Raw genomic sequence first — 13043 nt, 5'->3', positions numbered from 1 at the left:
TGTTCATCATTTCTTATGGCACAATAGTACTCCATTACATTCATATACCATAATTTATTCAGCCATTCCCCAATTGATGGACATCCCCTTGACTTCCAGTTTTTGGCAACTACATAGAGTGCTGCTATAATTATTTTTGTACATGTGGGACCCTTTCCCATTTTTATGATCTCTTGGGGATATAGTCCTAGTAGCGATATTGCTGGGTCAAAGGGTATGCACATTTTTGTAGCCCTTTGGGCATAGTTCCAAATTGCTCTCCAGAATGGTTGGATGTGCTCGCAGCTCCACCAACAATGAATTAGTGTTCCAACTCTCCCACATCCTCTCCAGCATTTATCATTTTCTTGTTCTGTCATGTTTGCCAATCTTATAGGTGTGATGTGGTACCTCAGAGTTGTTTTGATTTGCATCTCTCTAATCAATAGTAATTTGGAGCATTTTTTCATATGATTATAGATAGCTTTAATTTCTTCCTCTGAAAATTGCCTGTTCATATCCTTTGACCATTTATCAATTGGGGAATGACTTGTATGATTATACATTTGGGTCAGTTCTCTATATATTCTAGAAATGAGGCCTTTATCCCCGAGCTTAGCTGTAAAAATTCTTTCCCAATTTACTACATCCCTCTGGATTTTGGTTGCATTGGGTTTGGTTGTGCAAAAACTTCTCAGTTTAATGTAATCAAAGTTATCCATTTTGCATTTCATAATGCTTTCTATCTCTCCTTTAGTAAAGAATTCTTCCCTTCTCCATAGATCTAATAAATACACTATTCCTTGCTTCTCCAGTTTATTCATGGTATCAATCTTTATACCTAAATCATGTACCCATTTGGACTTTATTCTTGTGTATGGTATCAGGTATGGGTCTATGCCTAATTTCCGCCACACTGTTATCCAATTTTCCCAGCAATTTTTGTCAAACAATGAGTTCTTATCCCAGAAGCTGGGGTCCTTGGGTTTATCAAACAGAAGGTTGCTATATTCCTTGCCTACTGCATCTTGAGTGCCAAGTCTATTCCACTTGTCTACCTCTCTGTTTCTTAGCCAATACCAAGTGGTTTTGATAATTGCTGCTTTATAGTACAGTTTGAGGTCTGGTAGCGCTTGGGAAGGCCACCTTCCCAAGCATTTCTTTTCATTAGTCCCTTTGATATTCTGGACCTTTTGTTTTTCCAAATGAATTTTGATATTATTTTATCCAGCTCTAGAAAGTAACTGTCTGATAGTTTAATTGGTATGGCACTAAATAAGTATATTAATTTAGGTAGAATTGTCATTTTTATTATATTAGCGCGGCCTACCCATGAGCAACTAATGTTTTTCCACTTACTTAAATCTGACTTTATTTGTGCAAAAAGTGTCTTGTTATTGTGTTCATATAATCCCTGGGTTTGTTTTGGCAGGTAGACTCCTAAGTATTTTATACTGTCTACCCTAGCTTTAAATGGGATTTCTCTTTCTATCTCTTGCTGTTGGACTTTGTTGCTAATATATAGGAACGCAGAAGATTTGTGTGGGTTTATTTTGTAACCTGCAACTTTGCCAAAGTTGTTTATTAATTCAAGTAATTTTTTACTTGAATCTCTAGGATTCTCTAGGTAAATCATCATATCATCTTCAAAGAGTGATAACTTAGTTTCTTCTTTGCCTGTTCTTATTCCTTGAATATCTTTATCTTGTCTAATTGCTAGAGCTAACATTTCTAGTACCATATTGAATAATAGTGGTGATAATGGACAACCTTGTTTCACCCCTGATCTTATTGGGAATGCATCTAGCTTATCCCCATTGCATATAATGCTTGCTGAAGGTTTTAGATAGATACTGCTTATTATTTTATGGAAAGTTCCCTTTATTCCTACATTCTCCAGTGTTTTTAGTAGGAATGGATGTTGTATTTTGTCAAAAGCTTTTTCTGCATCTATTGAGATAATCATGTGGTTTTTGTTAGCTTTGTTGTTGATGTGATCGATAATGCTAATAGTTTTCCTAATATTGAACCAGCCCTGTAGTCCTGGTATGAATCCTACCTGATCATAATGTATTAATCTCGTGATAAGATGCTGTATTCGTTTTGCTAAAATCTTATTTAAAATTTTTGCATCTATATTCATTAGGGAAATTGGTCTGTAATTTTCTTTCTCTGTTTTGTCTCTTCCTGGTTTGGGTATCAAAACCATATTTGTATCATAGAAAGAATTTGGGAGGACTCCTTCTTCCCCAATTTTCAAAAATAGTGTATGTAGAATTGGAATTAACTGTTCTTTAAATGTTTGATAGAATTCACTTGTGAATCCATCTGGCCCTGGAGATTTTTTCCTAGGGAGCTCATTGATGTCTTGTTCAATTTCTTTTTCTGAGATGGGGTTGTTTAAATATTCAACTTCCTCTTCTGTTAATCTGGGCAATTTGTATTTTTTAAAATATTCATCCATCTCATTTAGATTATCGAATTTGTGGGCATAAAGTTGGGCAAAGTAGTTTCTAATTATTGTTTTAATTTCCTCCTCATTGGAGGTGAGTTCACCCCTTTCATTTTTAATATTAGTAATTTGATTTTCTTCTTTCTTTTTTTTAATCAGATTGACCAAAGGTTTATCAATTTTATTAGTTTTTTCATAAAATCAACTATTGGTTTTATTTATTAATTCAATAGTTTTCTTAATTTCAATTTTATTAATCTCTCCTTTGGTTTTCAGTATTTCTAATTTGGTATTTACTTGGGGATTTTCAATTTGTTCTTTTTCTAGCTTTTTCAACTGCAAGCCTAAGTCATTGATCTCCTCTTTCTCTATTTTATTTATGTAAGCATTCAAAGATATAAAACTTCCCCTAATAACTGCTTTTGCAGTATCCCATAAGTTTTGGTATGTTGTCTCACTATTGTCATTCTCCTGAATGAAATTGTTGATTGTTTCTATGATTTCTTCTTTAACCCAACCCTTCTTTAGAATTAGATTATTTAGTTTCCAATTGATTTTTGGTTTCTCTTTCCATGGCCTTTTATTACGTGTAATTTTTAATGCATTATGATCTGAAAAGGATGCATTGATTATCTCTACCTTTCTGCACTGGATTGTGAGATTTTTATGTCCTAGTACATGGTCAATTTTTGTAAATGTTCCATGTACCGCTGAGAAAAAGGTATATTCCTTTCTATTCCCATTTAATTTTCTCCAAAGATCTATCATATCTACCTTATCCAGAGTTTTATTTACCTCCTTAACCTCTTTCTCATTTATTTTGAGGTTAGATTTATCGAGTTCAGAGAGGGGGAGGTTGAGGTCCCCCACTAGTATAGTTTTGCTATCAATTTCTTCCTTCAACTCCCCCAACCTCTCCTCTAAGAATCTGGATGCTATACCACTTGGAGCATACATGTTTAGTAATGATATTGCTTCATTGTCTATGGTGCCTTTTAGCAGGATATAGTTTCCATCCTTATCCCTTTTGATTAGATCTATTTCTGCTTTCGCTTTGTCTGAGATTAGGATTGCTACTCCTGCCTTTCTTACATGAGCTGAAGCACAATATATTCTGCTCCATCCTTTGACCTTTATCCTATGTGTATCCCCCCGTTTCAAATGTATTTCTTGTAAGCAGCATGTTGTTGGATTATGGCTTTTAATCCATTCTGCTATCCGTCTCCGTTTTATGGGAGAGTTCATTCCATTCACATTCACAGTTATGATTACAATCTGTGTATTTCCCTCCAACCTCTTTCCCACCATTTGTGCTTTTAGCTCTCCCGTCTCCCTTCCCCTCCTCAATAGTATTCACTTTTCTCCCCCTCCTCCTGCAGCCTTCCCCTCCTTCTTTTAGCCCCCCTCCCTTTTACTCCCCTTTACTCTTTTACTTCTTTCCTCCCTTTTAGCCACCCTCCCCTTTCTTCCCCCTTCCCCTCCTACTACCTATAGAGCTAGTTAGGATTATCTACTTAAGATTATTGTTCCCTCCTTTGAACAAATCAGATGAGAGTACCTCTCAAACAATGCTCATCTCTCTCCCCTCCTTCCCTCTACTGTAGTTTTGTACTTCTTCCTGTGATATAATTTGCCATTTTCTGCTTCCCCCTTTCCACACCTCCTATTACAATCCCTTCTCATACTTAAATCATATTTTTGACATGACATCATTTACTTTATGCCTGTTCCCTCTACATATATCCCTTTTATCATAATAGCTGCACAGTTCTCAAGATTAACAGGTATCATCTTCCTTATAGGGAGGTAAACAGTTTGCCCTAATTGAGTAGCAAGTTTTTGTTTTTGTTTTTTCCCCTCTGTTTACCTTTTTATGATTCTCTGGAGACCTGCATTTGAAGATCAAATTGTCTATTGAGTTCTGGTGTTTTGGTCAGGAAGCTCTGGAAATCCCTTATTTCGTTGAATGACTTTCTCCTTGCCTGAAATGTTATGCTGAACTTTGCTGGGTAGTTGATCCTTGGTTGAAGTCCCAACTCCTTTGCCTTACGGAATATTGGGTTCCAATTCTTTCGATCTTTTAATGTAGAAGCTGCAAGGTCCTGTGTGATCCTGACTGTGTGTCCTTGATATTTGAATTGTTTCTTTCTAGCTGCTTGTAGTATTTTCTCCTTCACTTGATAGCTCTGGAATTTGGCAACTATATTTCTTGGGGTTTTGAGTTTGGGATCCCTTTCGGGAGGGAAACGGTGGATTCTTTCGATGACTATTTTGCCCTCTGGGTCTAGTACTTCTGGGCAGTTTTCCTTGATGATTTCCTGGAAGATATTGTCCAGACTCTTTTCTTCATCATGGGTTTCTGGCAGGCCAGTAATTCTTAAATTTTCTCTCCTGGATCTATTTTCCAGGTCAGTTGTTTTTCCAATTAAATATTTTACATTTTCTTCTATCTCTTCATTCTTTAGATTTTGTTTGACTGATTCTTGTTGCCTCATTGAGTCATTAGTTTCTACTTGCCCAATTCTAATCTTCATCGTATTGTTTTCTTCAGTTAGCTTTTGCATCTCCTTTTCCATCTGACCAATTTTTCCCTTTAAGGAGCTATTTTCTCCATTTAATTTTTGCACTTCTTTTTCCATTCGACCAATTTTCCCAGTTAGGTTTTGGGTTTCCTTTTCCATCTGATCAATTTTCCCAATTAGGTTTTGGGTTTCCTTTTCCGTTTGATTAACTCTTCCTTTTAGGGAATTATTCTCTCCATTTAATTTTTGAACTTCCTTTTCCATTTGTTCAATTTTCCTTTTCAGAGTGATGTTCTCATCAGTGAATTCTTTTTTTATAATTTTAAAATCATTGGCCAGTTTTTCTTTTATATCCTTCTTCAGATGTTCCAGGTAATCTAGTTGAGCTTGCAAGAAATTCATAGTCCCTTCTGAGGTTTCAGATGGAAGTACAGTCTCAGCTCTGACCTCTTTGGTGTTTGTGTTTTGGTCCTTATCCCCATAGAAAGATTCTATGGTTTTTTCACTTTTCGTCTGCTTTTTCCGATTCATGATGTTGGCTGAGTGTTGTAGCTTCTGGTTCTTTCAGTCAGAAGGTACGGATCTTTAAGTTGAGTTGATGTTTGTCTAGGCTGAAAGCAGGCTTTTTTTGTTGTTGTTGTTGTTTCCCAGATCAACCCTGGGATTAGCTTGTTAGGTGTGTGGGAGGGGTGGTCTGGTCTCAGGAGATCTCCTCAGCTGACCTGAGGCAAAGGCAAGGTCAGGGGATGGTGATCCCAGCTTCCCTATTGTCTTCCCTTTTCCCCTGGAGAGCTGGGGCACACCTAGAAGCTAATGCGTGTTCCCGACCCTCCTGGGGCTCGTCTCCTGGCGCTGAGTCTTGCCTGGGTCTCAGTGCGAATTTTCTCTGCCCTGGGTAGTCTGTCCTTCCAGATCGCCTCTGCCACAGTAGGCAGAATCCCCCTTTGCTATTTTTCTAGCCTCTGGTGTTATGAGACTATTTGCCCCCTTCTACTGTTCCCGCTGATCCAGGATTTATCTGGGGAAGAATTTTATGGTTCTTTCACGGTCATCAGGGGGGAGGAGAGAGCATTTACTGATCACTCCGCCATCCTAGCTCCTGGAAGTTCAAGTAGGTGACTTACCGAAGTTTAGTCTTCAGGCTGAAGGTTTCAAGGGCTGCTGCGCTGATATCTGGCACTCAGCGTCTCTCACCCACTTGGTTTGGCTTGTCTCCTGCTCCGCTGGTTTCACCCGCCACTCTCGGGCTTCTCAGGTCCCTTCCGCCCTGCTGCGCTGACCGCGCTGCGCTGTGCGCTGGGGGCTCACCCCCGCGGAACAGATCCTTCCCGTGGACCTTCCAGTCCAACCTGGGCTCTGAATCTGTCAAAGTCTGTCACCCACTGGATTCTACACCTCCAAAGTCTGGTCAGATTCTCCTTTCAGAGATATCCAGAGGAGTTTGTCCAGGAGCTTAGGTGAGTCGTTGCTTTCACTCCACCATCTTGGCTCCGCCCCTCTTCTTTTGCGTTTAAGGTGGCACTGCCAACTCTTCCCTGGTATCTGTGTCTTCTTCTAAACTTTCTTGGGCTGTTTTTGCTGTTCCAAAGCTTCATTGACGTTTTTAAGTGGATCATTAGTAGGAGTGGGTTTTTAAGTGCCCACTTGTTCATCTTGCCGTGTTGGACCTGCCAGCATAGTGACAGAGAACTGTGACTTGAAGAAACCTGACAGATGGTCCAGTCCAGTTCCTGCATTATACACGTGAGGGTACCAGTCGAACAAACGGAGTAGCCTGTCTCTCTCTGTGGTGAGGCAGGCAGGTGGAAAGCTGAGGAGCCGGGTGGCATCGCAGTTCTGGTCACTGAGGGCAAATCTGCTTCTCTTTCTGCTGTACGCTTCTGCCAGAAATTAGTCTGAACTAACACTCTCTCCTCATCAGAGCGCAAGAAATACACATCAAGTCTAGAATCATTTTTATGTTTTCTTTACCTCCTCTTTGAAGGAGAGTTTTTGTGAGTCAGGGATAAAAAGAGTAGCTGGTTGAAGTAAGATCATAAAAAGGTAGAGCCATAGTACAGGCAAAAATCTGAAGTGATTAAAGCCTGTTTTAAAACTCCAAGTTATTATTTTAGTCTAAAATGTTATTTCTTTTTTTTTTTCAGTCTGATACCCAGATTTCAAACAGACTTCCCCGAATTTACCTCTCCTGGATTTGTATCTAATGTAATGTTCTTGTTGTTGAGTTGTTTCCAGCCATGTCCAACTCTTTGTGACCCCATTTGGTGTTTTCTTGACAGAGATACTGGTTTGGGTGAAGTGCCTTGCCCAGGGTCACACCACCAGTAAAACATCTGAGATCAGATCTGAACTCAGGAGGATGACTCCAGTCCAAGCACTCTACCCATTGCAGTGCCACCTGGCTGCCCCTGTCTGATAGTGTTTCATTCTAAAAGTCGTCATTTTTACTGTTTGACAGTGCAGAATTTACATTTAACATTGTCATCTGTTAACAAAATTTTCAGATTGATAAAAAGGCCATGCACAAAGCAGGGATGGTCCACAGGGTCCAGAATGAAGTGAAGATACACTGTCAGCTGAAACATCCTTCTATCCTGGAGGTGAGAGGAGCCAGAGTGGGGGCAGTAACTCCCCGGAAGGCCGTGTTTCTCCCAGGAATCGTTAATTAGCTTCTCTTTCCTTTTTCTGTATTTCAGCTTTATAACTATTTTGAAGATAGCAATTATGTGTATCTGGTGTTAGAAATATGTCATAATGGAGAAATGAACAGGTATCTGAAGAATCAAATGAAACCTTTCTCTGAAAGCGAAGGTACGTTTGTCATGAAATTGAACATAACGTAGCACTTTGATTTCTGATATTGTTCTTATTAAGACAAACTTAATGTTATCTCTGTGTTTTGTTTTGAGATGACAGTTCTTTCCCAGCAGATCTTCTTTCAGAGTATATTCCCTGAGAAGGTTTAGGCATATAATGAAGTGTTAAAGCACCCTTTTTTTAAAGATGAATGTATATTTTAACTGATCTTGAGTTGTTATTTTCATAAAAGTCTTGATAATAAAACAATTTCAGCTTCTAGTCTGGGTCAGTAATATTCTTATTCAAAAAGACAACTTCTAAACCAGTTAGGTAAGATGAGGTGGTATGTTTGCTGGTTTTCCAGCGAAAGCCACAACTGTATCTGGCTTGGTGCTCAAAGTGCCGCCTCACTGTCACCAGTCATGCAGGTAGGGGTAGAAAAATGTAGAAAATGCCCCTGACTATCTCCTGTAAAAATAATCCTCATCACACTTCTTTTTAACTTTCTGTGCTTCAAAGCTAACAGAATATTCATATGTCCTTTGAACCTCACAGTGACCCACTTGAGTAGGGTGGATGTTATTAGATGGAAAACTAGGCTCACAGTAGGTAAGTGACTGGCTTCAGGTCACATGACTAATAAATAGAGATGGGACTTCAGTGAAGGTTTTGTGATTCCTGTCAAGAGAAGGCAGCCCTAGAAGAGGTAATAAGTGATCTCATAACTCCCTCTCATTTCTTGTTCCCCTCTAGGACAGTGAAGTAGTATTGTATTGTATTTGTACAGTACTGTTAGCAGTGGCAAAGTTGTAAGCCGATATAGTAGTGCTTTGGCATCCTGTCATGTAAATAGGGATTTTTCTGGCACTTGATTTTCTTTTTTTTTTGCCTCCAAATAGCTCGACAATTCATGCACCAGATCATCACAGGAATGTTGTATCTTCATTCTCATGGCATATTACATCGGGACCTCACACTTTCCAACCTTTTACTCACACGTAATATGAATGTCAAGATTGCTGATTTTGGTCTGGCCACTCAATTAAAAATGCCAAATGAAAAACACTATACATTATGTGGCACTCCTAATTATATTTCACCAGAAGTTGCCACCAGAAGTGCACATGGTCTTGAATCTGATATTTGGTCCCTCGGGTGTATGTTTTATACGTTACTTATTGGTAGACCCCCTTTTGACACTGACACAGTCAAAAGCACATTAAATAAAGTAGTATTGGCAGATTACGAAATGCCAACCTTTTTGTCACAAGAGGCCCAGGACCTTATTCATCAATTGCTTCGGAGAAATCCAGCAGAACGTTTAAGCCTGTCTTCAGTGTTGGATCATCCTTTTATGTGTCGGAGTTCCTCGGTGAGAATTAAAGATTCAGGAACTGTAGAAGATTCAATAGATAGTGGACATGCTACCATCTCTACAGCACTTACCGGCTCTTCCAGTGCCAGTATAAGTGGTTGTTTACCTGACAAGAAAAGATTGTTGTTTGGTCAGCCACTTCCAAATAAAATGACTGTATTTCCAAAGAATAAGAATGTGAGTAATTTTTCATCTGGTGATGGAAGCAGTTTTTACAATCAATGGGAAACTCAAGGACAAGAGACCAATCTTAATGGCCGGGGAAGACTGCTGCAAGATGCTGAAGAAAGGCCGCATTCTCGATACCTCCGCAGAGCCCACTCCTCTGATCGATCTGGTACTTCTAGTGGTCATTCTCAAGCCAAACCACCCACTGTGGAGCGCTGTCACTCAGCAGATATCCTCTCAAAGCCCAACAGAAGGGGGTGGCCTGAACATGAGGAGCGGTTTTCACCTGCTGACAGTGATGCCAATATTTTTCACGTATTTAAAGAAAATACTTCAAATATTCCTGACTCTTTTAGAAGACCTGATAAAGCCCAAGCACAGTAAGATTATTCTTCCAATTCTTTTATACAGTAATTCCTATGCAGCAAGCATTTATTAAGCCTGTTTATGTTGTAGGCACCAAAGTATGAAAACAGAAATCGTAACTACCTCTTCCCTCCAGGAGCTTCTGTTCTGCTGGAGGATGGGAAGAGCTACACAACACGTAGACTGATAATTAAAGGTGAAACACATGAAGTCAGTACTAAGTCATTTCAGGAGATGGCGAGCACTAAGAACTGGGCCTGAAAATTACCTGGTAGTTTGATTGGTATGGGGCACTTGAGCTAGGCCTTGAATGGATCTACCAGATTATAAGAAGCCCTTTGCAAAGAGCCTTTCCTGATCCTCTTGAATGTTGGTGTCTTTCCTCTGAGATCATCTCCCATTTATCCTTTATACATCTTGCTTATATGCAGTTGGTTTGCATGTTGTCTCCCCAGTTAAAAAGTAAGCCTCTTGAGGACAGGTACTGTTTTTGTAGCGTGGTACCTGACCCATAGTAGCCTCTTAATACAGTTGTTGCCTTGACCTGGGGTAGAAAGGAGGAGAAAGAGGATTTCAAGTATGAGGGGAAAACCTATATAAAAACATGATAGTGAATGGTGGGACGTCATGGAGGGAGACTATTGTGGGCTGAAGGTAGAGTTCTTTTTTTTTTCTTTTAATCAATTAATTTATCTGTTTTCACTTCCATATTTCTTAGATTTTTTTTCCCTCTCCCTTCCCCACCTTCCCCCTTCCTCCCTCCCCAAAGCAGCATGCAATCTTATATAGGTTGTACACGTACATTCTTATTAGATACGTTTTCATCTTAGTCATGTTGCATAGAAGAATTTAAAAAATGAGAGAAACCATAAAACAAAACAAAACACATGAGAAAATAGTGTGCTTCATTCTGCAATCCAGTTTCATAGTTCTTTCTCTGGATGTGGAACGCATTTTGCCTCGAGTCTATTGGGAATTTTTTAGTCTATTTAGGAATTTTTGCATTGCTGTGAAGGGCTAAGTCTACCAGAAAAATTCCTCTTGCACTATGGTTGTTGCTATGTACAAAATTCTTCTGGTTCTATTCCTTTCACTCAGCATCAGTTCATAGAAGTCCTTCCAGGCCTCGAAGTCTTCCTGTTCATCATTTCTTATAGCACAGTAGTATTCCATTACATTCATATACCTCAACTTATTCAGCCTTTCCCCAACTGATGGGCATCCCCTTGACTTCCAGTTTTTGGCCACCACAAAGAGAGCTGCTATAAATATTTTTGAACATGTGGGATCCTTTCCCATTTTTATGAACTCTTTGGGATACAATCCTAGAAGCAATATTGCTGGGTCAAAGGGAATGCACATTTTTGTAGCCCTTTGGGCATAATTCCAAATTGCTCTCCAGAATGGTTGTATCAACTCACAGCTCCACCAACAATGAATCAGGGTTCCAACTCTCCCACATCTTCAACATTTATCATCTTCCTGTTCTGTCATGTTTGCCAATCTGATAAATGTGATGTGGTACCTCAGAGTTGTTTTGATTTGCATCTCTAATCAGTAGTGGTTGAGAGCATTTTTTCATATGACTATAGAAAACTTTAATATCTTCCTCTGAAAATTCCCTATTCATGTCCTTTGACCATTTATTAATTGGGGAATGATTTTTATTCTTGTACATTTGACTTAGTTCTCTATATGTTTTAGAAATGAGACCTTTATCACAGACACTAGTTGGAGTAATTCTTTCCCAGTTTTTCTGCTTCCCTCCTAATCTGGTTGCACTGGGTTGTTTGGGCAAAAACTTTTCAATTTAATATAATCAAAATTATCCATTTTGTACTTCATAATGTTCTCTATCTCTTGTTTAGTCAAAAATTTCTCCATAAATCTGACAAATACACTATTCCTTGCTCCCCTAATTTGTTTTTAATATCAGTCTTTATACCAAGATCATGTATCCATTTGGACTTTATTCTTGTGTACGGTGTCAGGCATTGGTCTATGCCCAGTTTCCACCACACTGTTATCCAGTTTTCCCAGCAATTTTTTTCAGATAGCAAGTTCTTATCCCAAAAGCTGGGGTTCTTGGGTTTATCAAACAGTAGATTGCTATATTCATTGACTACTGTGTCTTGAGTACCGAACCTATTCCACAGGTCTACCCCTTTGTTTCTTAGCCAACACCAAGTGATTTTGATGATTACTGCTTTATAATACAATTTGAGATCTGATATGGCTAGGCTACCTTCCCTAGCATTTCTTTTTATTAGTCCCTTGAAATTCTGAACCTTTTGTTCTTCCAGATGAATTTTGATTTTTTTTCCCTAGCTCTAGAAAATAATTATCTGGTAGTTTGATTGGGATGGCACTGAATAAGTAAATTAATTTAGGTAGAATTGTCATTTTTATTATATTGGCTTAGCCTACCCACGAGCAACTGATGTTTTTCCACTTACTTAGATCTGACTTTATTTGTGTGAAAAGTGTTTTGTAATTGTGTTCGTATGTCCCTGGTTTGCTTTGGCAGGTAGACTCCCAGATGTTTTATAGTGTCTATCATAGCTTTAAATGGGATTTCTCTTTCTATCTCTTGCTGTTGGGCTTTGTTACTAATATATAGAAATGCAGAAGATTTGGGTGGATTTATTTTGTAACCTGCAACTTTGCCAAAGTTGTTTATTATTTCAAGTAGTTTTTTACTTGATTCTCTAGGATTCTCTAAGTACATCATCATATCATCTACTAGGGGTGATAACTTAGTTTCTTCTTTGCCTATTCTTAATCGGAAGGTAGAGTTCTTGAGGGAGCCTATTGTGTGAGCAGTCTGGAAAGACAGATTGGATCCAGGCCGGGAAGAGCTTTAAAAGCCAAACAGAGATTGTATTTGTCTTAGAGAGAGAAAGGAACTATAGACATTTCAATCACATGTTGAGCTCTGTGCTTTAGGAATATCATGTTGGTAACATGAAAAGAGAGCCTGGAGTTACAGAGAACAATTAGAAAGAGATAGGTACGGTAAAGGTTTCAACAGATCTAGTGTCTCTGTCCTTGAAGGAGGGACAGGTGCAAGAGGTTTTATGGGTTGGAAGGGATAGGATGTGGCAGTTGATTAGATATGAAGGGAATTGGGGGCGGGGGGTGAAGAATAAGATGATTTTGAGATTGAGAAACTGGAACGATGGTGGTGAATTTGACAGAAATCAGGAAATAGAAAGAAGGGAGGCCTTTGTGGGGAGGTAGGAGTTCCATGTTGGAAGTGTGGAGTGTGAGGTGTCCAGGGGCATCAGCAAGAGAGGAACAGGCCCGACCCCTTCTGTTCCTTAGGGTCATCAATGCCTTTATTCTTTGTCATTCACCCTTAAGTGTCACACAGACAAATAGA

General features: G+C 39.1%; 1 protein-coding gene across 2 annotated transcripts in view; it reads left to right on the top strand.

Annotated features, from left to right (window-relative positions):
• PLK4 (polo like kinase 4) overlaps positions 1-13043 on the top strand; it is a 30384-nt gene that overhangs the window by 3964 nt on the left and 13377 nt on the right. For both annotated transcript variants that reach the window (XM_072624582.1, XM_072624583.1), the window contains exons 3-5: positions 7458-7553; positions 7650-7764; positions 8652-9675. In XM_072624582.1, the coding sequence (XP_072480683.1) occupies positions 7458-7553; positions 7650-7764; positions 8652-9675 (1235 nt within the window). The remainder of the gene's footprint in view (positions 1-7457; positions 7554-7649; positions 7765-8651; positions 9676-13043) is intronic.

The sequence above is a fragment of the Notamacropus eugenii genome, chromosome 7 (assembly GCF_028372415.1).
Source record: "Notamacropus eugenii isolate mMacEug1 chromosome 7, mMacEug1.pri_v2, whole genome shotgun sequence".
Taxonomy (NCBI): domain Eukaryota; kingdom Metazoa; phylum Chordata; class Mammalia; order Diprotodontia; family Macropodidae; genus Notamacropus; species Notamacropus eugenii.
The sequence above is the reverse complement of the archived record's forward strand: the minus strand, read 5'-3'. Positions and strand labels throughout refer to the sequence as shown.